At 41.6% G+C, this 27,598-nt stretch overlaps 1 protein-coding gene across 2 annotated transcripts in view; it reads right to left on the bottom strand.

The window, feature by feature from the left end:
• The window catches only part of LOC134510245 (ADP-ribosylation factor-like protein 8B), a 29,107-nt gene extending 4,507 nt beyond the window's left edge, over positions 1-24,600 (bottom strand). The window contains exons 1-5 of one of the 2 annotated variants that reach the window (XM_063323304.1): positions 24,161-24,600; positions 19,648-19,728; positions 5,128-5,201; positions 4,678-4,771; positions 2,433-2,500 (exon numbers count right to left, since the gene is read on the bottom strand). In XM_063323304.1, the coding sequence (XP_063179374.1) occupies positions 2,433-2,500; positions 4,678-4,771; positions 5,128-5,201; positions 19,648-19,728; positions 24,161-24,349 (506 nt within the window). In that variant the 5' untranslated portion in view covers positions 24,350-24,600. The remainder of the gene's footprint in view (positions 1-2,432; positions 2,501-4,677; positions 4,772-5,127; positions 5,202-19,647; positions 19,729-24,160) is intronic. The other variant, XM_063323303.1, reaches the window with a different exon arrangement.
• Positions 24,601-27,598: the final 2,998 nt, after the last annotated feature.

The following is a 27,598-nucleotide window of genomic DNA, read 5'->3' as shown; positions in this document are numbered from 1 at the left end:
CTGTCTTTACTATCAACGTTTGCCTTCAGTAATCCCAGGCCCAGAGACCAAGGGGAAAGTCTGGAGCAAGGAAGTCGCACCCCTGATAGAAGAGGATCAGATCAGGGAATACATAAGCGAACGAGAAATACAGAATTCCATGGGCCCTGATGGGATGCACCTACAGGTGATGAGGGAGCTGGCTGATGTCATCATGAGATCACTCTTGATAACCTCTGAATGATCACAGCAACTGGGGAGGTGCCTGAAGAATGGAGGAAAACAAATGCCCCTCCTCTTATCTTCAGAAAGATCAGGAAGGAGGACCCAGCGAACTACATGACTGTCAGCCTCACCTTAATCCCTGGGAAGGTGATGGAGCAACTAATCCTGGAAATATTTTCCATGCACGTGACGGACAAGAAGGTGATCAGGAGTAGTCAGCATGGATTCACAATGGGGAAATCATGCCTTGCCAACTCGATAACCTTCTATAATGAAATCTACAGCTTGGTAGATGACGAGAGAGCAGTGGATATTGTGTACCTTGACTTCAGTAAGGTTTTTGATACCGTCTCCCATATCCTCACAGACAAGCTGAGGAAGTATGGACTGGATGAGCAGACAGTGATATGGACTGAAAAGTGGTTGAATGGTTGGGCCCAGAGGGTGGCAATCAGTGGCATAAAGGCTAGCAGGAAGCCAGTAACTAGCGGTGCACCCCAGGGATCAATACTGGGTCCAATCCTGTTGAACATCTTCATCAATGATCTGGACGATGGGGCAGAGTTTGATGATGACACAAAACCAGGAGGAGTGGCTGATACACCAGAGGGTTGTGCTGCCATTCAGAGGGAACTCCACAGGCTGAAGAAATGGGCTGACAGGAACCTCACATAGTTCAACACAGGGAAGTTCACAGTCCTGCCCTTGGCGGGGAACACCAACACATGCCGGGGGCCAACTGTCTGGGAAAGCAGTTTTGCAGAAAAGGACCTCGGGGTCCTCATGGACACCAACTTGAACATGATCTAGCAATGTGCCAAAAAAGGCTAACAGGATCCTGGTCTGCATTAGGAGGAGTGTTGCCAGCCAGTTGAGGGAGGTGATCCTCCCCTCTACACTCAGCCCTGGTGAGGCCATACCTGGAGTGCTGTGTCCGATTCTGGGCTCCCCAGCACAAGAGGGATGTGGAGCTACCGGAGAAAATCCAGTGGAAGGACACTAAAATGATAAAGGCACTGGAGCATCTCACATATAAGGAAAGGCTGAGAGAGCTGGGACTGTTTGGCATAGAGAAGAAAAGGGTCAGGGGGGACCTTATTAATTTGTACAAATATCTGAAGGAAGGCTGTAAAGAAGATGGGGCCCAGTGACTTGACAAGAGGCAATGGTCACAAACTGAAACATGGGAGGCCCCCTCTGAACATAAAGAAACACTTTTTACCTCTGAGGGTGACTCAGCACTGGCACAGGTTGCCCAGAGAGGCTGCGGAGTCTCCGCCCTTGGAGATACTCAAAAGCCATCTAGATATGGTCCAGGGAATTCAGCTCTAGGTGGCTCTGCTTGAGTAGGTGGGTGGACAAGATAACCTTCAGAGGTCCCTTTCAACCTCAGCCATTCTGTGACTCTCTGTTTCCTAAGTCCCCGTTTAGTTGCTTAGTCTTTGGACCATCCTTCTATACTGAAGCTTCACTTCACTTCACTTTGCTTGCACTTCCTACTGATTAAAATTATGTGATTTGAGACACAGAATCCTATTCTGCAAAATTATTGCTATACTGGTAATTTTTACAAAACTGTGTATTTCCTTTACAATTACCCTTAAATTAGTTTCAGTAATCCATAAGTATATACTTTGGATACATGCCAAAAATATCTGAATTGCTTAAATTTACAGACAGTAGGTTGGAATCGTTCTGTTCTAATACCATTCGAGCATTAAACTGCCACTACAATGTACTCTGAAAAGTCTAAGTGAGCCTATTACTATCTATAGCAGTTGTATCTTCAGTGATGGGAAAACAGGATTATCTGAAACAACTTTATACAATCAAAATAATAATCACGAGAGGTTCAAATCTACTGTAGTCAGTTATAAGCCTAGATTGCTATTTCAACTGCCATCAGAGCTCAAAGTGGAGTACCTGAGAACGTAAAATTGAAGCTGTTATAGCTGGTTATTGCCATAGACTACCAATGACTTTACTTTCTCTTACACATCAAAATGGTTACCAAGTACTGGAAAAGGCTGCCCATGGAAGTGGTGGAGTCACCACCCCTGGAGGTATTTAAAAGGCATACAGATGTGGTGCTTCGGAACATGGATTAGGGGTGATTTTGGCATTGTTAGGTTGATGGCTAGACTCGATGATCTTAAAGGATCCTTCCAACCAAGACGATTCTATGAATTTTACAGTGTTTCAGCTTTTTACACAGACCAGCTACTTACAATTTCTCAATTAACTGCTTTTCATCCAGTGCACCTGGGAGGTCTCTTTTATTTCCAAGGACTAACACCTGAAAGAAATCATTCATATTCATGTTAAATCCAGGAGCAATAAAAATTTATTTTTGTCTTTAACCATTTGTTGGCATTATTTTGGAACTTGTAGACAAGTATTTAGAACACAATAGCATACATATTCAAAATGACCAATGACAGTGGAAGCATCATGGAAATCCTGCTCCTAGCCAGGGTCAGGTGCTGGATGCACCCCTTAAAACTGGATCCCATTATTTCTGGGTGTATCAGTATCAGAAGTCTCCTCTGGAAGTGAATCTCTCCATTCCAGATGGTATTACGGGATGGTGTTAGACTGCACTAAGTGGATTCCTTCTCCACGCAGCTAAACCTGGAGGAAAACATGCACCAGGTGCACCCAAGCCACCAACAGACACTTAATCCACAGGACCAGACTAATGTTAATCAAAAGTAGGGCCCCAGAAGAAAAGATGGGTCTTCAAGACCCAGACATGATTCTCTCTATGGTTTTGCTCCCCTGCTTCTTAACATTCACTAAACAGCCAGGCTACCAAACCATATATCACCCAAGCACCAGCCAAATGACTGATTCCTCTCCCTCCCCTTTGAGCATCCATGGTAGAAATCAGAAGGGCAGTCATTAGGAGTTAACTTTGTGAAATGCAGAAAATTTACTGAATAGATGCTGGAACTTCAGAGTTCCTGTGCAATAGTTAAGGCTTCGAGTATGAATTAAGGTCAGATGAATGTGTTGAGTACATTCTAAGATAAAGTAAGCAATGGAAGGTTTTTCTAATTATGATTGCATTATTGTTTTCCAGATGTGTTACAATTCTGAATCAAGAATGTCCCATTATTTCCCATGAATCTGCAACACATTAAAACTCATTACTTGCAGCCTCAGATTAATAAAGCTACCTTAAGATCTATAATGCCAAAGCCTGAGTACAATAAATTGAAAGAAGTTCAATACTAGTTACTACCTATGAAATAAAAATAAGTAAAAAATACATTACTGCAGCTTGGAAATTACTCTGCTGGTCAGGCTGGGCAATTGGAATGTGATATTATAACATATAAAAGGAAAGGAACTTAATTAAATACTTCTGAAGATATGAGAGAACTATAATTTCAGGAAGGAAAAGCGCGAAGTAAAACAGAATGTGAAGACAGTACAAAGGACAGACAATGTCACTCGCCATGATTAGTGTGACTATAGATTTCTGTAGGTTTTGTTCAATATGTACTTAACAAAAAATGCAACAATAATAGCAAACCTTATAAAAAAGATAGAGAGTCACTTGAAAAATTCTCCTTCAAGAACGGATGTGTGAGAATTTGATTCTCAAAACAATTCCATGTTGGTTGTCTGTCTACTCATCCTTAGATTACCTTGATCACTTGCACTGGCCAAGTGTCCAAGTACTTGCTTACAAAAAAGGGGCCAAGCAAGAGCCATCAAGTTGTGAGTAACTTCTTCCTGATTTGTAGGTACCATTGTTTTCTTTCTTATGATCAAAGGTATGAACTCTCACTTGGTGGTGTCAGCATCAAAGATCAGTGCTCACCAGATTGATTCCTACTAGCTCTAAATTGGCAGATTACATTTAATTAAATAACATTAGTCTCCACCTTCATAATTCCTCACTAAAATTTCAGCAGAATATACTATTCTTTGACACTTCCTACTGGAGAACAGATGCATATTTGCATTTTTTCCATACAGTTTAGTTTGAAAAACTAAAAAGTCAAGAAAAATAAGAAGCCATGACACAGAAAAAGTCAAGCTCATCCACAATCTCTGGAAGCAGAGGACGCTATTTGATGTTAATGCCTGCCAACCTTCAGAAAGACAAATTCCGCATGCCTTAAGATACTGCCAGAAACATATCTGGGTCACTGGTTCAAACTCAGCCAACAAGGGGACTGACTAGAAGTAATTACTGTCTGATAATGTCACACGTGAAAATGAATTTTTTCCAAATCTGTTCTGACCTTTAGACTAGAAAAGGCACCAACACACTGCAGCACTGATAAGATGCTGAGTCCTCTGAAAAAATGTCACAATAATTTTTCTAAGAGCACTCAATGTATCAAGGCTGCATCACATTTAAGCTCATATTTTCAAGAGCCCAGAGGAACCATAAGGAATTCATGAGGATTTAGGCTACACTGTCCACATGCAGGTAAGAATAATAATCAAAATACTTACTGGAATTCCATGCAATTGTGGCTTATCTATCAAACTGTGTAGCTCATTCTTTGAAGCTTCTACTTTTTCTAAGTCTGCTGCATCCACCATGTAACTGCAATGGGAATATAGTTATTTATGGTATTGTCCATTACTTGCAGAAAGTTGCATTAAAACATCTGAAATGCGACAAAAGTGTTCGCATTGACAACAGCATTAAAACAGTCCTGAGCTGTATAAGCCCTGCATTTATTAATACATGAAGACACAGATTAAATATGGGCTGTGGGGAAAAAATGGCATGGAACATGCAATTAATTATATACCTGGTTTGCTGGATGTGTAAAACACACTAGTGTTATCATGTTGGGTCTTCTTATGTGATGCAGGCAGACAGGAAAAAAAGCATCTCTATATTAATAATATATATTTTAAAATACATTTTCTATGGGAATACACAAAAAAACTTACACAACTGCATTGACTCCTCTGCAATAACGCTCCCACATGCTCCGAAACCTTGGCTGCCCTCCAATGTCCCATACCTGAAAAAGGTAAGAACACCCCAACCCCAAAATGTTTTTGAACTACAAAGTATTAACATAACAGAACAATAACACTCTTACATGCTGGTTGTATTGACGATGCCTAAATGCAGGTAGATTTTTAACTGACCTTCCTCAAGAGACTGGTCTTCTCAGCCCCTTCCAATCAATGAAAGGGGACGGGCACATTCACAGGGCAAGTCAGTCCTGTGACCTTAACAGCTCCAAATGTCCATTTGGAGAACTCTATCCTTTCCCACTCACTGCAAGAAAAGTCTTACTCAGATACCAAAGTGAATTCTGCAAAGGCACAGAAAGAATAGCATCGTTGTATGTAAACAGTTATGAAGTTGCATTTCTTACGGAGGTAGGGAGACCTCAGTTAAGAACGCATCGGCCTTCACCAGGATAAAGACAGATATTAAGTAAATAAAGCGCTGGTCAGAGAGCAGATTGAGCCCACGTAAAGGATGATATACTCTAGGGAGCTCCAATACCTCCAACAGTTCTCCCACTTGTTCATCAAATGTGCTTTAAATGACACATGGATTAACCCATCAGAAACAGAAAGGAAACAGTAGTGTAGGGTAGGCCTGAAGTGATTAATCAGTGAATCTTAAGGAAAGGAAGCTCAAATTCTGCTTGGGATTTTATAAAGCTCCAATCCTGCAAATACTTCTGCATGCTACTAGTGTCCAGGAATCACACCGAATTCCTTGTCATTAAGGGCTAGCACATTACTTTTCCGTACAGGAGTTATTTATTCTGCTTTCTTTGCAAGAATTCAGTATTTTTGGTGGATGACAATAATCTTGTTTCAAAGCTGTTTCCAAGATCTAGGATGTTGGAAAGGATCTAAATCATGCAGGCAAGGGCTGTGTGATGATGTAGCTGTTGCAGCTACATCCAAAGACAGGTGCAAGTGACACATCTATTAAAATAATGATGAACACTGAAAAATAAAAGGAATGGATTTGTTCCTATGTCCAAGACAAGAAGTAATTATTTCTTATTTAATCAGATTTAGCTATCAAAACAATAGATACAATATACCAGATGTAGGAGGCATATCCATTACAGCACAAACTAAATTTAGAAGCAAATTTTCTTAAGAGTCGTTTTCATATTTATATTATATAAATCCAAACGTGTTAAAACTGCTGTGGCAAGAAAGACTTGCACAAAAGAGTGAGACTTAATAGACTCTTGAGATAATAAGGCCTTCTTCAACTAATGCAGACTACATTTTTAATTCCACAACCCATACATAATATTTATATATCAATTTATCTATCATTTTCAACACCTTAAGTTCGTATTTTAAAGAAATATTTCCCATTTCACCATTAAAATAATTCCCTGATTGATATCTTACTCTTCCTTCTGGCATAAAATTAGTATATCACCTATATGTAGATTGCCTTTGAACCCCTTTACAAGATCAAGAATTTTACACATTAAAGACAGTTGAGTGATCTTCTGACCATGAACTGAATATCAATTATTATCTGCACTGACATCTGAAGCACTTTTTCAGAAGTCTTAATAAAATAAACTTTTATTTTAAAAGCTTGAAAGAGATGAGTACACACTTCAGTATTATAGTTAGATGACAAACCTCACACCAACACTAATTATTTCAATAACTCATCAGGACCTTCAAACTATCAGTAACCATCTGGTGCACATCTGTGCATCTGGAAAAAGAAACAAAATTATTTTCTTGGTAGATCAGAGAAGAAAGAAGGTGAAAGAGGACAGGGAAGGCCAGTAGTAAGATTAGACTTTTGCAGACTGACAGAGATTATTCCTGGTCGTCAGAAAAATCTACAAGATGATGTAGCCTAGACTAATCACCAAATAAATAATACAAGATAAAGAAATACTGGTTTTGTCCTAGTTTGATGATATACTATATCTATACTATATTAAATTGCACTGCAGAACAAGTATTGTTCTCATTAGGAGAGTCACCTTGAAACAATGGAAAGATAAGTCATTTCCAGTCAGTTTCTCTAATAAGGCTTTCAGCTATTCATTAAAGTACAACATGAAGGACAGAAGACAGACTTAAGTGTTTTTAATAGTGCTTGGGAACCCAGTTTACATCAAGATATTAAGTTATAATTATCTGATATAGGGAAAGAAAATTAATGCATGAAATAAATGAATAAAAAAAATCCTCACCTGTTTGCCTATGAAATTTAAATGGTGCTAGTAGTAACTTTCTAATACTCTTTATTATATTGAATAGACAATGACAGAGTTAACTACTTTATTCAAAACACAAATCTCTGCCCCGAACCATTTCCACTGTACATGACTGAACAGACAGAACTGTGAGAATACAAGAGGCACTCAGGAAGGAAAGGGGAGAGGTCTTAGCATTAAAGAAGTTTTCTTGCATGAGTCTTGCATGTTTTGTACATCACCTATTTTTGTATCCCAGTATTTAACACAGAGGTAAAAAGTATATTCTGGGTGTGAACTGGGAAAGGCAGGAGACTATACCCTAACAGCAGAATACACAGATAACTATAAAAAGAAGTTTATTTTGTCTGGGTGCTTTAAAAAAGAGACTGGGCGTCAAACTGCTCCCGTGGCTTTTTGTTGGTCCCTCAGGAATAAAAATTTCATAGTATTTAAGAGATAATTTTATCCCTAGAAGACCAGATGATTTTAAGAATCAGAAAATGCCTATAGAATGACCAAAGCAGAGAAAAAGTTTCTTTGATACCCAGTACCATTGCCACACAGGAGATTAAAATCTCAAGGAGTTGTTTAGGCTCAATCTCAAAAGCATATATCTTATTTCTACTGTATTTTATAAATCACAATTTTATTTCTTCCTGTCTACTCCTATAGAGTAGTAATTCTTATCCTGCTTGCAGGTCTACGCTCTCATAAAATAATGCAATGTTTTAATTTGTAAACTAGATTAAACTCCACACTTTGGAATCATCATTTACCATATATATGTGCTTATACTTACCTGTTAAATCAAATTCTTCTACAACAGGAATCTCTCTGGACATGTCTCTTGTTCAATTTCTTCACACGGATCTAGGACTCTTTAAGACTGCTACGTTTAAGGAGCAAATTCTTTTCTTTTGCACAGAGTGGTATCATGACAGTTGAGAAAAAATGCATCTGGGGAATAGGTTCAAAGGTTTCCAAAAGCTTTCAGTTACAAGAAGGTTCATTAACACTCCAGTTGGGTTTCTTTTAATTAGCTTATATTGTGGGAAGTCTTGACAGTTAATGACAAAGTTGAAATATTTTCTAGATGTCAGTTTTACATGGCTTTTTTTCAGACATGCTGGGTAGGGACAGAGATATGTACAATGACATGTTTGTATCTTGATGTCAAGACGTGGCTTCAGTACCTATGATCTCATGGTAATCAGTGAAGCCTAGACAGCTATTCAACCGACCAGATGTAACATCTTCTTTAGGATGACAGAATTACGTTCTAGGCTTGACAGTGCTGTCTAGAGCTCCTCTGTTATTAAAGGAGCTTAACCCTCATTGGAGACATATAGCTGTTTACATACAGGCATCTTAATTTGCAAACTGCATCGAACACTCCAAATACTTGAACTCAGAAATGTATCTTTCTGCTCAGGATTCAGAAAATATCAGCCATAAAACCTAACCTGAATAAACAGGTGAGGAAATTCTAAACAAATAAGAATACTTGGGGAGAGTAAGGTAGCATCAGCAACATCCACCACTACACTGTACACAGACAAGTCCACATATACTGGACGTGACTAACAAGGTCATGCACAGACAGCAAGCAGCCATAGCATTCATAGCCAACTCAATGTGCAATGACAGGGAGTACCTGGAAAGCATGGGATTCATCTCCCTCCACTTCAGCTACCTAAAACATAGGTATCTAGTCTAAGCAACTAAACTCTCTCTGTGGCTACTGAAGAGCTCAGAGGGCACCCACAGCAGGAAACGATTCCATCTGGCTTACCCACCTTGCCCACCAGGTGAACCATTCCTGCAAAGCACTCACTGGTCTCTATCAAGTTTAGACAGCTGGCTCAGTCTGGCTTCCTCCTTTTCACCTGGCTGAGCTCAGGGGAGACAAACCCTAAATAGTCACCTATTCTAGACTGGAATCTTCAGTCAGTAATGTTCAGCTTCCCCATCTAATAAACAGGAAGAATAAAAAGAGCTGAATCAAATAACCTTACAATTTTTAATAAATTGCTGTGTGGATACAAAATCTACAGCCCTACTTGTAGTACCAGCCATGTAACCTATTATGGAAGTTAGAATACCTTACTACCTTAGAATACTTACTACCTATCTACTACACTATATTTTGGAAATGCCTTTACAGTTGCTCTTAAAGCTGAAAAAAACACGCCACGTGGCTACATTTTCTGCAGGCAATATTTCCCATAACACTATGTCTCTGAAGTCAGTCTTGGTTCCTTAAAGAACCCTGTTGTCACTCCTCACTGGCAATAAAGTCCAACTTTTGAACATTTTTTGCAACTAGGTATTTTATTTTAGTCATGTCAGACAGAAAAAACCACTATATGGACACTTCACGGTTTATAATTACCTAATTTAATCATAGCACTTTCACTGAAGAATGAGAAATGGACTTAAGCCTTGCAACACAAAATGGCTGAACATCTTCAACTCCTGAAAACAAGTCCAGAAGCATTTTGATGGAAGGGATTATATCTCAATGACTGGGTTATATTTGCCATTTTGTCAGAGACACAGGGTACCATGTTGGAAAGATGAACAGGTGGATTTTAAACAGGACATAAAAGCAAAGTCTGTCCTCAGAAACCATTTTCTTAACCTTGTGCTGCTTAGCTCCACATTGTGTTCTAAGGCAGGAGAGTAGCAGGGAACCCAGCTTTAGAGATAAAACTGTAATCCCCTCAATCAAGAAGGAGCCAACCCACCCTAGCCTCAATATTGTGTCCTTCCCAAAGTAGAAAACCCTGGTTCTGCGTGACCATGTGCAATCCTTTGTAACCCTCTTTTCACATGATCATGAATCAGTCTCTGGACATCAAAATCCAAGAGATTATGGTGAAAGCGGGCACAGAGAAGTTATAAATTGTAGGCAAAACTTGCATTTGGAAGACCAAGGGCAAGGAGACCAGAGGCAAGGACAATGATAGCTCAAAACTGCCGATCAATAACTACTGTAGCGATTATTAATTTTGCTTGTCCTTGAAGAACATATAACCATGAAAGCAATAATTAGTATTTGTTCAATAGCAGAGAAAAGCCAGGAGGATGTGCAACAGTGTGTGTGCTGGGAAAAGGTAATCTAATATTGGTAAATTAGACAAGAAAAGGACGTTCTCCCATGACAGATATAACCCCACAGAGCGGCTCTCTGGCACTTTCCTCGTGTGTCCCCCTTGCCCTCTACATCTCAAGTCTGAGCAATCCTGACAGATTCCCAGCATTTACCAATGAGGCAAAGCCACGGCGGACAGAGCTAACCAGGGGCAGCATTTATGGTTCCCATGTGTCCCAACAGGATGTTGGAATAGAACACATGCTTATATAAACTGCAGATAACTTCAAGCTGGGAGTGGATAAAAAGAAAAGATCAGAATCTTAAAGTATCTGGACCAACTAGAGGAATGGTCTGAAATAAGGCAGTTGGAATTTAACACACGCAAGTTCAGAATGCTATGTTTAGATCACGAGAACTAAATGCAGTAGCACAAAATGGATAATAACCACGTAGAGGTGCAGGACAAAATGCCTGAGCAGTTCACAAACTAAATATGTGTCTCCACAGTGTTGCAGATCTTAAATCAGCCATGTACTAGCAGAAGCATCTTATGTACAATTTTGGAAGTATGTACTGCCCTGTCCTCAGTGTCAGAGAGGCTCCTACACTGGGTTTGAGCATCAGTCTATAGAACAGACACAGACTAATTTGAAAAAGTCCAGATGAGAAAAGAAAGGGTGCAAAGAGATTTTGAAAATATAACCTATAAAGAGGGGAGGAGGGAGCAAACCCATAATGTTTCCCAGGAAATGGCTGCCAGATATAGAGAAGAAAAAAGCAGCTCAATTTGCCATGACAGCAACTCATGTCAGATATTAGGAAAAAAGCTTTCTAACACTTAGAGTGGAAGAACATTGTGCAAAACAAATGATATTGTAGAACCTTCTTCATGGAAGAACCAATTTTAAGAAACAATTACCTATTTGGGTAAATATCTGATTCACCTCAGAGCACAAGTTTGGTTTAGATGATTCCTTGAGATCAACTCTTGGTCCTCATTTTTAGGAGTCCTAACAGTTACTCTGAATGACTGGTGCTACATTCAACACTCCCTGTTCTGACTCAGGACACTGACTTCTGGCCCCATGTGTTTGTCCCGACCACCGTAGAGGTTCCTACCTAATGCACCATCCTGTCTCACACTCTGCAGCACACAACTCCCAGCACAGACACAGTTTCCAAGGCTTCTCTGCCCAAACTATCAGATGAGAGAGTGCTTTCATACTTTTCCTTCTTAGTTGATCACTGAGTAATTCTGAGTATGCTCCATACTTATTCTCTGAGACACTCTCTAACCCTCATTTAACTCCTTTTCACAGAATCACAGAACGACTGAGGGTAGCAGGGGCCTTTGGAGATTGTATGTCCAACTTGCCCTGGTCAAAGAAGGGTCACCTAGAGCAGACGGCTCCAAGGACGGAGACTCCAGAACCTGCCTGGTCAACCTGTTCCCATATTCAATTACCCTCACAGTAAAAACACTTTTTCTGATGGTTCAAATGGAATTTCCCATATTTCAGTTTATGCCCATTACTGCTTGTCCTGTCTCTGGGCACCTCTGAGAAAAGTCTGGTTACACTGATGAGATCTCCCTGAGCCTCCTCTTCTCTAGGCTAAACAGCCTCAGCTATCTCAGCATCTCCTCATATGAGGGATGCTCCAGCCCCTTAATCATCTTCACGGCCCTTCGTTGGACTCTCTCCAGTAACTTCACATCCCCATTGTACTGGGGAGCCCAGAACTGGACACAGTACTCCAGGTATGGCCTTACCAGTGCTAAGTAAAAAGGAGGGATCACCTCCCTGGACCTGCTGTCAAAGCTCTTCCTAATGCAGCCCAGGATACTGTTGATTTCTGCTGCAAAGGTACACTGCTCAACAGTGGTCAACTTGGTGTCCACCAGGACTACCAGGTCCCTTTCTGCAAAGCTGCCTTCCAGCCAGTCAGCTTGTAGTGCTGACTGGGGTCCTTCTCAGGTGCAGGACTTTGTACTTTCCTTTCTTTAACTTCAGAAGGGTCCTGTCAACCCATCTCTCCAGCCTGTCGACGTCCCTCTGGATGGCAGCACAACCCTCTGCTGCATCAGACATTCCTCCTAGTTTTGTACTACCAGCAGACTTGTTGAGGGTGTACCCTGTCCCATCATCCAAGTCACTAATGAAGATGCTAAACAATCCCTGGGGTACATCACTAGCAACTGGACTTTCTGCTGTGGATCACAGCCCTTTTGAGTCCAGCAGTACAGCTTTTACTTACACACAACTATCATAAATCACTGGGACATCTCACAAAAATTCTTCATAGAAATAACCACTTTTGACTTGAAATCAGCCCAGATACATCACAGCCTTTTCAGAGTGACCCAAGCCATGTGGAATAGCCACTACTTGCTGAAACACTGCTGTAGCTATATAGGCAGTACACACAGAGGCTTGTACTACTGCATGACACGTGAGATGATGACATGACAGGTAGGGTGGTTTTTAATTGCTGCTGAATAGCAGGATGAAGCATTACAGAGCCGGAGGACTGTGTTTCTATTCTCCAACGATGTTTGGAGACTTGGAAACTCTACTATCCAGAGGAGGGGGGAGTCCTGCAACTAAGGAAGCTGGAAGAGGCACGCACAAAGCTGGGACACTCCTCCTCTCTGCCACATCAGAGCAAACAGCAAGTAGCAAGAAGCTTGGCTTTGCCCTCCCTGCAGCAGACTGGCCTGCACGGGCCCGGGCTGCAGCTCCCGTGGAAGGACGCTGGCCTCTAGTGGCGACAGCTGGGGTGCCGCAGTCCCACCTCCCCAGCTCCAGCTGCTCGCTGCTCCCTCCAGACTGCAGTATCCAGGGGGGTGCAGAAACTGGCAATGCTCTTTTAAGAAAAGGAAGTGCACAAGCAAGGAAAATGAAGCTGCTGCATTGTCTGTGCGTATCCATGTCTTGTGTTGCTCTATTTCTTTTTTATACCCGAGATTATTCTAAGAACATCACTGTGAGAAGCAAAGGTTGAACAGCTGGAGCTCCACAATCACTTAAAATAGTTCGCGATGCTTGTCTTCTGAGGCTCTCAAAATTCGGTTTGTTAACAGAAATTTTTTAGCTATTGTCTAGCTTAATGAACAGTAAATCTCACCAAAGCAAAAAGACTACCAATACTGAGCGGATCCAAAAATAGAGAAATACCATCAAAACCAAATCACTCAGCAAATAACAAAACTTCCTTGGAATTAAAACCTCAAATTAATTCAGCCATAGATTTTTTGTCAGAAAAGAAGTGATAGCCATCAGCTTTGTTATGAACTTCATCAAAATAGTTTTAACAGATACTTAAGTTGTAATATATTAGGTGTTTTGATGTTGAAAATCATCCTGTAATTAAATATCTCAACCACAACCTCAAAATCCATAAAGCTTCCTGCTTAGATTTCAAATACTGCCTGGTAAAAACTTTCTTCTTTGCTTTTTCTTTTTTCAGAAATAACAGGCGACAGGTTTTATTAAATACACTGACAAGCCAAAATTTGACAATTCATGGTTATAGCTGAAAGCTTTACATTTCTGATCATTCTCAACTTTGATTAAACAGCACATGAAATCAGCATCTTCCTACAAAATTTTTCAGATTGCATCAATCACTGTTTTTCTTTCAGTGTGGTTCAGATAAACACACACACAGAGGCATGCCAGTGACCACACTAGGATTAGAGACTAAAAACGAGAATAAATCTGCTGGCTTCTGGAAATAACTGCCAAAATCAGAAGAAAGTAAAGACCATGGGCTCCTTAGTTCTTGTTGCCTTCTAGAATTGCATGGAAACTAGAGATAGGACTGTAGTAAAGAAACCACGCAGTGATGCTGCACTAGCACAGTACTTCCTTCTTAGTGGCCTACCCCAGAATACAGCAAAAACCAGATAAAGGATTAATATCACCTACTTCTTGGTGTTGTGACTCACTTTGCCTAAGGCGATCAGTCTTACACTTCTGAAATGCTTTTTTTTCACTTGATGACTTTTTGGCCCAGATGGTTTCTCAGCCTCACTCTTACAGTAAGCTTAATTCATTCTGTTTTGCAATATCCCCTGACACCTTTAAAAAAGGTCAGACGCAAGATCTATCCGCTTACCCTGGAGATCATTCCTGCCATGTTTGAAAAGGACTTCACAGGTTTAGTAAAATAACACTTTTTCATGGAATTTTAATAATGGCTGACAGTTGGGTATCATAGTATTTCTATGAGAAAGGTAACCTGATTTGTTGGGATAATTTCACTCCGAATTCTTGTTGACTAGGCTGCAAAAAGCTCATTGCAGGATTCTAGCAAGAGGCACCCTCTCACCATTCTTCAGTCATCAACTTACCAACAAATTACATCCTTCGTCTCACTGTAAAATAGTTTTGGAAACTTTATCTAGCAATTAGGCTGTAAGATTTTAACAGCTTACCTAGATACAAGAATAGTGACGTACTTCCTCTTGACAGGCTTTTAAGGAAATAAGCATCTATACATGAACCATATTCCCCTACACCTCTTACTTTCACTGTACGCTTTGTAGCTCTCACTGCAGCAGAGAGACCATGAGAACTGGTTAAAATAAATTATATTCCTGTGCAGACTGCCTTTCAAACCAAGTATTGTTTTCTAAAGTAATAAGCATATTAATAATGCTAGCATTATCCCCTTATTCCTAACATCTCTATTATAACAACTATATATAACACAACTTTTGAGATCAAAGTGTAGAAGAAGGCATGGTTCCACAGAAACTCATACACCTCCTCCCTGCATGAACCTGATCTTCCAATATCATTTGTGCAGACAACTCCAGTACCAACTTATTAGTCACTTCAGTCACCTACTTGAACTATCCTGGCTCAAAAAATACTTTATTTTGAAGACTCTGTCTACTTGTAAATGATTTCTGTTTGTCTCCTTGAATGAACCATAAACAGCTTTCTCATTTTCTTCCATGTCTGACAATTCTGTAGTGGCATCAGTATAGCACTCCAACTATCCTTACGCTTTCTCTGTACAAACTCTAAATCACAGCCTTATTGTTTCTATGCAAAAGACAGAAAACAAGGGAACTGAAAGGAAATTTCTATTCGTATGGATTATTTACAAACTATGGTTCAATGTGGCAACTTTCATGACTGTGGCACCTATGGATTTCTTTGATTAGCTGTAAACCAAGGCAGATGTGATGAAAAATGTACAAAACTGACATTAAGAAATAATTAAAATAGAATCCTCTCCTGGATGAATTAGGAAGCATTGCTAAAGCTCAAGTGGAAGGTACTGCTTCAGTACAAATGTACTCTTCTGAAAGAGAACGGAAGACTCAGGCAGGAGGACACAAAACACCTGCATGCCTGAAAGTACAATAAAAGAAAAATACCTCTTTGAATAAGTGAAAACTTAAGATAGTTTGACTACTTAAACTGAAACAGCTTTTGCTTGTCAGTCTGCATTTGCTGTTCAATGCTAATCACAATTTTCTCACTAGTCCCGTTCTACACATCTGCCATTGATGTGTAACAGGTCAAGAAAGCATGGGATGGCCCTAGGATGCATTTGCACTTGTAAGGCAGTGCGGCAGTGCCTCTGATGTTCTTGTTTTAAGTACACTATTTGATTTGCTGTCATAGCTAGTGTACATGTTAATTTGTGTATAACAAACAGAATCTTGGGGAAGAAAATGTACACAATTAGCACATCAATCAGACTGTTCTTCTGATATCAATGCCTGTTGACTTCTCCATAAATTCTCTTTCATAACTAATATGAATCATGAATTAATTGTAAGGACTAGAAAACTTAACACAATACAAAGTTTGCATATACAAACAATATAGCATTAAACATTTTTTTAAAAAACATTGTCACTGATCCATCTGAACACATAAGCAGGTTGTATGTGCATACCGAACGCATAATTCTGACAGCCCTCTAGCAACAGGCAGTGTTAGCTGTGCTTAAAAGTTTGCAGCTACCAGAGTGGAAGGATGACGGAAAACTGTTTTTCTCACCAAATGGAGAGACTGCTTTCTTCCTGCCCGGATTCTGTGCCCTAAATGTGGTGTTTTGCAACTACCTAAGTCAATCCATCCAGGCTGTCCCCAAAAAATACATCATTTCCCCTGTTGTCTGTATCCTGCTTTCCCACAGTGGTGGCACCAGCACTCACGCAGCAGCTTGGCAAGCACACTACTTAGGTAACTGGACTGGGGAGAAACTAGCATGGAGGTGGGTTTGGTTTGGTTGGTCGGTGGGTTTTTTTAGAGGTTGCTTATATCTGTATCAGTTGGCTGATCTGACTACTGCTTTGCCATGGTTTCTTTTGGGGTTTTTTCGTGGGTTTTTTTTTAGGAGGAGCTGGTTTTATTTCCCTTTACAAGAAAGATTCTGTTTGGAAAGCAGAACTTGGACTCCAAAGGAAAAAATATTCAGAAGTTCGGATTTTGATTAAAACGGTACTCTCTTGGGAGAAGATAAACAGGAATGTACCCAGCTACTGTTAGGCTGAAGCCTGTTGTTTCTATAGGAGAGTTCAGCTCTTCACTTAACAACATGTAGATGGTTGTTGAGACACATTCAGCAGAGGGACCCAAGACTAGAATTTCTTTTTTTTTTTCTCAGTTGCTGACAAACTCACTCCTGGACTAAGCAAGGACATTTGTTGCTTCCTCTTTAAGAGACAGGAGCAGGTATTTTGAGGAATGAGGTGTTTGGGGTTTGGCCTGTTTTGTGTTTACACAAATGCATGCGGCACAAAACCAGTCAGCGGAAGAGGGGAACGTGTTTGATGTGGAGAGGATAACAGGCACGAGGAGACTTGGAAGGAAACTCCATAGCAAGAAAAGAGAAGAAACAGCTCTCTGTTGATCAGTATACCTTCTTGTTGCGCAGCATGAATACTGCAATCAAAGCAGATGTTCCCATAAATTGAAATTTCCCCTTACCAACCTTACCTTACACGTAGCGTACGTACTACCACAAGCAGAGCTGGCCACAGAGAAATGAATTAGCAGAGCTGAAGCAGAGCTTGGATCATCTTCTACATACTGAGAATAAAGGTGAAGAAGAGCCAAGACCAGAAGTGAAACCTCATCATCGATGAAATTCTCTCGTTCTTCACCAAACATAGCATTCATAAGAACTAACAGAAAGTGTCGTGAAATAGCCTCCATTTACAAAGAAAAGCTGTGTAACTGTTACTCAGCAGAAGGTGCACTTTGTGCGCTACTTCTGTCTCCTGAAAGACCAGTTCAGTTACCTTTTAGTCTTTATGACTCCTGGGTCTCCAAAATAAGGCTTCTGATTCTGGTCACCTATGTTTTCTGCAGATGCAGTCCAACTGATGCAGGCTTACTCATATTGCCATATAAATTCCTCTGTGTTTTCAGAGAGCTGGCCACTATGTAAAGTAATGCTGGTCTTGACTTTTTACTTCAAAGAAGAGTTTGGACACGTTGCATTGAGTATTGCAGTGCTCATCATGTGACAGTTTGGTTTTTGTAAGCCCACAAACACACACACATACACACACGCCATCTACACTGGGGAAAAAAAAAAAGTAGTTCAGGCTTCTATCAATCATTTACCTTTCAGGAAATGCATGAATTAAAAATGCTTTGTCTTCTTGCTCACCTGCTCTGTGATAAGAATAAGGTCAGATTCTCTCCCAAAGTAGGCTCTAATCACGTACTCACCATAATGATCATGCACAAAGTCACAAACTTGAGGTTACCAAGGCAATAATGATTCTTCTCCACTTCGCTTTTACTCCATTTTACATTTTACTTCATTTTCCTGTGAGAAACTCTTCAACCCTTTATTGTGGACCTAGTTTTAAGATACTCACTATCATTTATTTTTGGTACTCTGCCAAAATTTCCTGGAAAATTAATATCAGACCAAAATATGGGTAATGTTAAGAGTTTTTATTTCAGCCAAACCTGACATGACTTTCAAGAGGTTATATGGGAAGGAGGGTTGGGGTGATGAGAGGAAATAGCTGTGTGGCATCCAACTTTCCATTTCAATAGCTTTCAAAAGACTGGCTTATTAGGCACTGTAACATACAAGCAGTAGATGAACTTATTGATTATTCTGCAAGCTCGTAACAGAGAAGTAGATACACAAGTGAAATGTACACCTGAAGGCACTATGGCCATGGGAAATTTTCAAAAAGTGTAGCAAGACACTACAACCAGAAACAGACAGGCAGTCACAGTGTTCACACCACTATGGTCATTTTAGGTTTAGGGTTTTTTAGTTTAGCTTTAACATCTCCCAACCAACCGAAGTCAATTATCCCTTTTACCACCCTTTACCTGCTCACTGTTTAGAGAGAATGGGAAGACAGTTAACAACTACTTATATTCATGTTACAAGTCATTTCAGAAAATCCTCCCCAGGTTTAGGAGTCACAACAAACCAGAGGAAAAATAATATCTTTAGAACCGAGGGAGAAAGGAGAGAAAATAAAGGAAGAGGAGGGAAAAGTGAAGGTAAAGATAAAAACCTGTATTTCCTTCACCTAATTTTAGATAGAAGACATGAATTTGATCTAGACTAATCAATCAGGCTGTCTTCATAATCAAACGAGAAAGAGCACCTTAATACTACTAGAGTGGCTTATCTCTATTTTGATGCCTATGTCATGAATCACAACCAAAATGGCATCTTTTGGTTGCGATGGTTGAACCACCACTGAAGAGGTGGTTCCCTGACAACTGACTAACATTCGATGTTCTGTTTCCATATAGCTAATATTATGTGAGCTAAACCACACTCTTTCCCAAAATGCTTAAGTTAGGAGTAAAGTTGCTTCAGATTTCACTTACAGCTGTGAGAGGGAAAGAGAGGAGAGAGGCACCTCCAGGAGTCAACTCAGCTCCCTTAATATCTCAGAATTTTATGACCTTTCTAACCCAAAAGAGTGCAACAAAGCTTCTGCCTGGCACGGATATAATGAAATCAAATAGACTAATGTAACAGAGAAATATACGTCTATATTTTTTAAAGAGTTATTTCTGAGCTAGAAAAAGAGATAAATGATCCTACCATCTTAAAAGACATTTCTTAAGCTTTCACATTCCAAGTTGAAATCACTTTGTCTATTAGTTACTCACTATTAATTCAAACATGCACACTTACCTTTATGGTAACGTTTCCTTTTGTTATTTTTCTCATATTGAAGCCTACTGTAGGAATCATATCTTCTGTGAACTGCCCTGACTGAAATAGAAAAAAAAATTATATTTATTATAAAATAGTTGATACACAGCAGATACGTTTCTCATTTGCAATCGAAAATTCTTATTTTACAACACTGTAAAATATCACGTTAATTTTCTAGAAGAGCACTGGCTAGCACTTCAATTAATGCATTGTCACGCCAAGGAAGACTGTTCATTTCAGCCCCTTTAAACGATCTTTTATTCTCCTCAGCAACAAAGATCACCCCAGAAACCACGAGACTTCAGATAATTTTTCATCTGATCCTTCAGCAAACCAGAAAGCAGCACGGTCAAAATACAGAATCATAGAATGGTTTGACCTTTAAAGGTCATCTAGTCCAACCCCCAGTATGACAAAATACAATAAAACTGACTATACCAGGATTTTTCCCTGTAGTTTCTCACTACCATTACCAGTGGTTTAACTTGAAATATAATAAACGGTGAAGGAGTACTCTCATGTAGACAGTACTGCGTGCAGACCCTTTCCTTCTGAGTAGGTGACAGCAGAGAAGTCCCACTGTGGAAGCCAAGAGAACGCCATTAAGACAGAAAAATACAAGGTACTAACTCAGCACACCATAAACCCAAAACATAAAATCAAAGCACTGCCTCCTCTCCCAGTTCAGAGAAATATTTTTACAAGACAGATGCTTGTCATTATGCCAACAAGAACCTCACAGATATCTACCCACTACAGAAGACAGCTTTTGAGGAGAAAGGTGAAACTCAGATCTAAGTATTTAATTATTCATTCTTCTTTTTCAAAATTTATCATTAATAAGATACTGTGTCTCCTAGACATGGTGCATTAAGATATGCAGATGGTTACTTAACAGTCATGTCTATGTGGAGGTCCAGGTGCTCTCTGCAACATACTCGGCAGTCCTGGGTTATCAGTCATCCACAAAGGAGAGCAGGACCTTCTGGATTTGCCACTGGCCTTCCATATCTATCTGCCCATATTCCCTTCACAAATCTCATCATCCCATGTGCCCTAGGGTGGTTTTTATTGAAGAAAATATGGGTATGTGGACAAGGAGGGAAGCAGACATGCTCCACCAGGTCCCTCCCATCTGACGACTGGATGATCAGACCTTCTGGGTGCACCAGAGCAGCTACGTGCCTTGCCGTGCACACATCGCCACCAGCTATTCCTAGTGCTATTGCTGGTCCCTGTATGCTTTCCACAACTTTTCTCTTGGCTGTTCATGGAAGGGTGCAAATACACTGTGACTCCAGTTCGTGTCCACAAACTAAGATTAATTATTTTTAATCTGGGACTTTAAAAGCTGTATGACCTTTGACAGTTACTTGATCCTCTTGCAAGATTTTGGGGTTTGGAATTAGATCAGAATCAGATTCAGGCAAGAAACAATTTCCATCAATTACTTTTTCAACTTTACCTATGCGAACCTTCTTGCTAAATTCTGTACTATACATCCTCCCCATCTTTTGTTTCTGAAAGTATCTTTTTTCCCTCATCTTTCCTTGCTTGTCAACAAGCAGTAGGAAAAAAACAGTGAAGACAAATGCACCTGCAGTCTCATACAGATGCACGTACCCAGCAGTGACAGAAGTTTTTAATTGGATGGAGTAAGACAAAGCCAATCAGTAACCATCTCCTATAGCAGGTACCGGCCTAATTTATTAAAATATATAGTACATTTATTTGTGGAGGACAGACATATGAACACATACATCCTGAGAATGTAGCATCATTACTCAAGCAGAGGAATGCCTGGAAAACAGGCCAGCCAACTCAGGAGGCTATTGTTTAAACAAACTCACAGTAAATCAGGATTCAGCTTTTGTCAGTAAATTATACACCATATATAATACACTAAACTGGAAGATGAATATCAAAAAATCCCATCATAACTGCTCTGGTATTGGGGATAAAATGCAAAGAATTAGTGTCCCCTTTGCTGGTCTTTAGTCTTTTCCGCTAAAAATTTGCCATTCTGGTTGAATGGAAACAGATACAAAGAAAGTATTCTGTTTACAATTCTTTATTTTCCCACACAATGAAGAAAAGAAAGTACTATGTTGAATCTTTCACCAGCATATTAGTCCAAAAACTCTGATTACTGTGTTTTGTTTCAAGTGCTGTAAGCACCATAAAGCAAAAAACCTGTTCCGTTTTGCTTGCTAAGGAAGTTTTACATGACAAATTACCTATTTTGGTGAATATTCAAGATGTGCCAACAAGTTTATTGTTGTTTCTCAGTGAAAAAGGCATTATACCCTGACACAGATGAAAACAACTGATGCTAAGTTTGAAATGTCCTCTTTAAACGTTGCTAAATATTGAACTGAAAATGAGTACTGCCGTAACCCCTTACACTAACGACCATGGCCCAGACTCTACTCCATTACATCAGTGCACATCCACAGTAGCAGGCAGTGACATTATCCAAGGTTTCCACCGGTAACGGAGGACTAAATATGGCTCATGCTCTTCTGGGAAGAGACTGTCTCAAACGGTGTTTATTCAGTGTTAGCATGATAGGATCTCTGAATACTATTGCAAAGTGGAAAAATAGTAATTTCCTATCTTTTGGTTTTATGATCCATTGCAGTTTGCGTTTTAAATGGCCACTATTTTGTGACGGTTATTTTCATCTTGTCGCACTCTAGCCACATACACACAAACACACATAGAATTCCCTATCTATTTGCCATCCCTGCATCAACTGTTTTCAAGAGTAAGCTATTATCCATTGCCTTACTCCCAAATTCTTCAGCCACTCTTCTTCAGTGATTATCATGGTGTGTCATCTCCAGGTTCAAAGATCAAAAAGCTACAAAACCTGCAATGTGTGACACTCCCCAAGTCAGAAAACATGGATGCCTTGTAGAATATTCTTAAGCAATATGTTTGCTGGTAAAATCAGACCTGCAGTAACAGCAGTGCTCTGGTATCCAAGATATTAGCACAAGAGAGACAAACACACATGATGCCATTCCACAGGTGCTGTAGTATAAGCATACAAACAGTTACACGCACAAAGTCTAATAGTACACACTACTGTTACTGAGCTCTCTGAATTGTGGTGTTCTTCTTTGCTCCACTTATGAAATCAATCCAAGAAGCAATACAATTTGTCACGTCTTTTCCCCCTTCCTCAGCAAAGCTCACCCTTGGGAAATGAACACTTCCAGTGGCCATGAGGAGTGCTGAGGCCCGTGTTACCAAGACCGCCTGAGTGCCTAACAAACTAACTAAAATACCAGCTCCAGATCTCTTCTGTTTATTGATTGCTGATGTCCCCCAAAAACATACATTCATTGCACTCTTTCCCTACCCCATTCCTTGTTCTCTGTCTCTCTCTCCACTTCTTCACTCACACTAATTCACATTTCCTACTTTTCCCTTAATCCGTAATTGTATATGAAAGCAAATTGCAAATACCATATACTCATGTCATTGTTGCCTTAATCTCTTTGACTTTAGGCCATACACCTCCCAGTCTGGTTTTGATTCGTGTTCTAGTAACTTTACAGGATAAGGACTGAAGAATATCTGGAAACCTTTATCTGGTGGCAGGTGAAGCTGCAATGCACCTCACAACAGCGATCACCTGGCAGAAAAGGGTATGCACTAAGCTTCGTGATTAGTAGTAACCATATTTAACCTATATATTTGTTTCTGTCTTCCAATGGAAAGTAAATCTTCGGGATGGACCCAAATGCAGAAGGGCGGAGGACACAGCAAACAAACATGAGGAATGTATTTGGGATGGTGACAAAATGGAAAACGTCACAGCAGGTGTCAGCGTTGGAGAGGGACAAGGCTGCGAGGCCATCACCAGGGTGGGAAGAGAAGGCAAAATCAGACTCAAACGCTGGGAAAGAACCATCACGGAATTGTGGGAGGCATTAGTATTGATGCAACCGATGGTGGGGGGAGAATTCAGCGACAGGGGAGTTGTGGCCTTGGAGGACGCACAATATATTCCCAGCTAATTCTGGGACATGCTGGCCGTGAAAAGCCCACTCTGAACCACGGGCAAGAGCCCCGTGCCCAGCCATCTGCTTTGAGACGGGCGCACTTTGCAGTAAGACACAGGAGACATTTTCCGTCTCCCTTTTAAATCAGTTTCACACCCATCGGCGCTTGCTGTGACACTCCCCAGGTCGCAAAAGATGCGGGCGCTGCCTCACGCCCGCCGCCCCCCGCCCTCCCTCCCTCCCCTCAGGACAGGAGCCGGTTTCCCCGCAGGCCCCGGGGGCAAAGCCCGCACTTGTTGCCGGGGGAAGGGAAGGGAAGGGGAGCGGAGCGGCCGGCTCGGGGCGGGCGGCCCCCTCCGGCCACGCCACACCTCCGGGCCGACGCCTCACCGCGACCCCCCCCACGCCTCCCGCCGGCCGCCGCCCCGAGCACCCCCCCGCCCTGCCCCCGGCCCTGCCATCCCGCAGCACCGTACCGCCAGCACGGTGAGCAGCGTGGTCTTGCCCGAGTACTGCAGCCCCACCAGGGTGAGCTCCATCTCCTCCTTCCAGAACAGCGAGCGCAGCCACTCCAGCAGCCGCGCCACCAGCCCCAGCATCCCGGCCAGCGCCCCCGACCTGCGGCAGGCGCCCAGCCCCAGCGGCACCGCCTCGCTGCTGGGCATGGGAGCGCGGGGCGAGGCCAGGCCAAGCGAGGCGAGGGCCAGGCGCGGGATGGGGCCGGGGGTCGGCGGCGGCGATGCTGGGCGCGCAGCCGAGCGCCAGGCGGGGCCCTCACGTGATGGCGCCGCCGCCGCCCTTCTCCCGCTGCCACTTGCTGCAGACAGGGGAGGGGTTTGGGGTGGTTCGGAGCGGCGGGGGGACCGGGCGGGCGAGCGTGAGTCAGGGCCGGGCGCTGGCCGGGGGCGGGCGGGGAGGCGTCCGTCGTGTGAGGTGACGGAGCCGCGTCCGCAGCGGGGAGGTGGCTCCCGCACGAAATGGCGGGCGGGGCCGGGCCCGGGGCGAGGGCTGCGGGCGGAGGGGCGTCCGGCGGGGCCTCGGGGCCTGAGGCGGTCGCATGGAGGGACCGCAAGGCCAGGGAGCAGCGGGGAGGCTCCGGGCACCGCGGGGATCGTGTGAGGTGGACAGCTGGTCCCTGGCAGGAGTGTGGCAGTACGGGGCAGCCCGGCGTCGGTCGGCCACCGTGGGCTGGCTGTCCCAACAAGGGATGGCCGAGGGCCACATTTGCAGCACCGGCAGATGGTGGACTTGATCTCCCTGACAGCATCGAATTTGTAGGTCCTTCACCTCTAGTGGTGGCGGTTCTCACGCCCCAAGACCTCCACTCTTCCCATGAAACTCTTCTTGAATTAACTCTTCTTGTTCATCATGTAGGGACAGGCTTTCAGATCGAGGGCTTACCCTGGTTTTATTTGGGTTCTTCTCAGACAGTTTTCGTAGAGTATCCCTTGGCATTCTTCTTTGCCTCAACAAGAGACACTGCGGTGGTGGTTTTGTGCAGTGGGCAATGACGGGACATGCCGCTTCACCAGGAATCATGTGCCCGTGCTGGGTAAGCGACATTTAGCGTACAGTCTTGCCACACAGTATTAGAGAAGGGTTTGTTTTCCCCATAAATAAAGAGCTAACACTTAGCCTGGATCCATCTGCCAGTCTCTGAAGTTGTCACTGAAATTGGTGCTCTAGAGCAGTCTATTTTTGTAAGAATTTTTGCAGGAATTTTTAAATTCTGCAATAGTGCTTAGAGCTCAGTGATGGAAGCTTAAAGAAACAATATATTGCAGATACGGTAAGATATTCTGAAAAAATACATTTCGGTCATATCCTTATAAAAGGCCAACAGAGGATGGGCAGGTAAATTCTAAAGCGTTAATTCAGTTGTACACTGGCTGAAGTCTTTTACAGTGTCTAAGGGGTCAAAACATAATATATGAAAAAGTCTTAGAGGGTTTGTCCAAGTTCAAAGATCTGTTGTATCTTTTTCAAGCTCGGAGGGCATTTATTCTTGTAGCTAAAAGCCTGAGCTGGGGCACAGACGGCTACAATTCATTATCCTGTGTGACTGTAGACAATCCACTTAAACTTTCTGGGAAACGTTTAACCACTGATAAAATATTTCACTTTTCTGCCTTGTCTATTGAGATTTACACACTTCAGGACCAAATTTGCAGTGTTACGGGGCCAAGTAGCACCTAGGGTATTGAGTCTTCCAAGTGCTCTGTCTCTGAAGTGATAGTAAAGCAGCTTACTCCATTGCAGAGACTTATTCGTGCTATAAAAGATTATAACAATGGATCTTATGTTTCGGATGGCGATGGTGGTGATGGTATAAATACATAGTCAGCAAAACTTGACCTGCATCAACACTGGGTATCCAGATATTTCCATATTTGAGTAGAGATGAGATGTTTGGGATCCACATCTCCAGTTCGGAGTACTACCAAAGAGTTCAGATCACATTATCTATCGTTTAAAAATGGATTTTAGTGACAGCTGAAGATCTTAATGAGAAGAATCCTTCAGCTGAATGAAATCTCCAGGGAGAAGAGCATGAGAAGAGGTGATGTCTCACTCCTGTATTTTCAGGTTTGTCCTGATATACCAGATGTTTGGGAAAAAAAACCTGTAGAATAAGCCGTACATCTTTTCTGCTAATGAGGCACTGCATTAGTGAGAGACTAGCCATCTTTTCTGTTTGTAGGCCAGAGTCAAGCAGCTGCTTTGCTAAAGAGAATAGAAAGACTATTGAATTTTTCAGTGAAAGCATCGTAATTGTACCCGCCAGTGTCTATGTGCATCATCCATGCCCTCTGCTGGCTGGAGCGTCAGTGACTCTTCAGCGTATGTATCTTAATAATTTCTCTCATGCTCCAGTGAAGGAAGGAGTGAAAAGGGATTTCTGTAAGGATTGTTATGCTGACGGAGTGGGGCACATTAAGGTTTTTAACTCAAGAACTTTGCATTTTGGATACCTAAGTTTGGTATATGCAGCATGAAAACTGAAAAAACACATAGGACTTAGAGCCTAAGTGTCTGTATTATTAGTCCCAGCAGTAAGGTGCTTCATGCTTTGTTGTGACATTAAGAATATTATCGTTATGGGGTTGCAGGGAGCCCTTAGCCTTCCTTTAAAAGGGTAGTTGTTAGGTCCCTGCCTCAGGAAATCATTACTTGCCACTGGCAAGCTATCATCTTGTCTCAACCTGCTGGTAGCCTGAGGGAGCAGTGTGCTCCACAAGGAGCCTGCCAACATATGGTATATTTCTTCTGCAGTTTCTTGAAGTTCGGTTCAATAAATATATTTTCTGAGATGAAAACAAAGGCAGAGAAGGGTGACTGCATATTGTCTGATGTCTGCATATATATGTGGCTGAACATCACGCTCTGGAATTGCATGCACAGAAACAATGTTGGCTCAATATATGAAGTAGTGACTCCCATTAATTTTCGTACTGTCTGTTTGTGTCTGATTACTAATCAATAAATACCTTATCAGTTATAAACTAAGGGATATATAAGCATACACTGAAAAATGTCATCTAATTACTACTGGCCAAGGAGAACTATAATCAATACACCATGATGGTGGTAACACATTAGTGAACATAATGAAATCCACAGTTATTCCCTTAAGGATGCTAATATTGATAGGTGCCCTTGACCTCCTTGCCCTTTACTTTCTCATATGTAACAAGGGGACAACAAATGCAGGAAGATTTTGTAGTCCTGAGTACTACTGACAGTAAAGAGAAAAGTAGCTGCGAAAGGTTCAGAACACTTAGAACAAAAGAACTGTTCTCTAAAGACCCAGATCCTTTACTGGTGTACACAAAAACTTAGAATTGATCTCAAATACTGTATGTTTACCTGACTATCATCATTAAGAAAAATGCCATGATGCTGGGTTAAATTTC

This window comes from Chroicocephalus ridibundus, chromosome 1 (genome assembly GCF_963924245.1).
Source record: "Chroicocephalus ridibundus chromosome 1, bChrRid1.1, whole genome shotgun sequence".
Lineage (NCBI taxonomy): Eukaryota > Metazoa > Chordata > Aves > Charadriiformes > Laridae > Chroicocephalus > Chroicocephalus ridibundus.
Note: the sequence above shows the minus strand (reverse complement) of the source record. Positions and strands in the feature narration are given on the sequence as shown.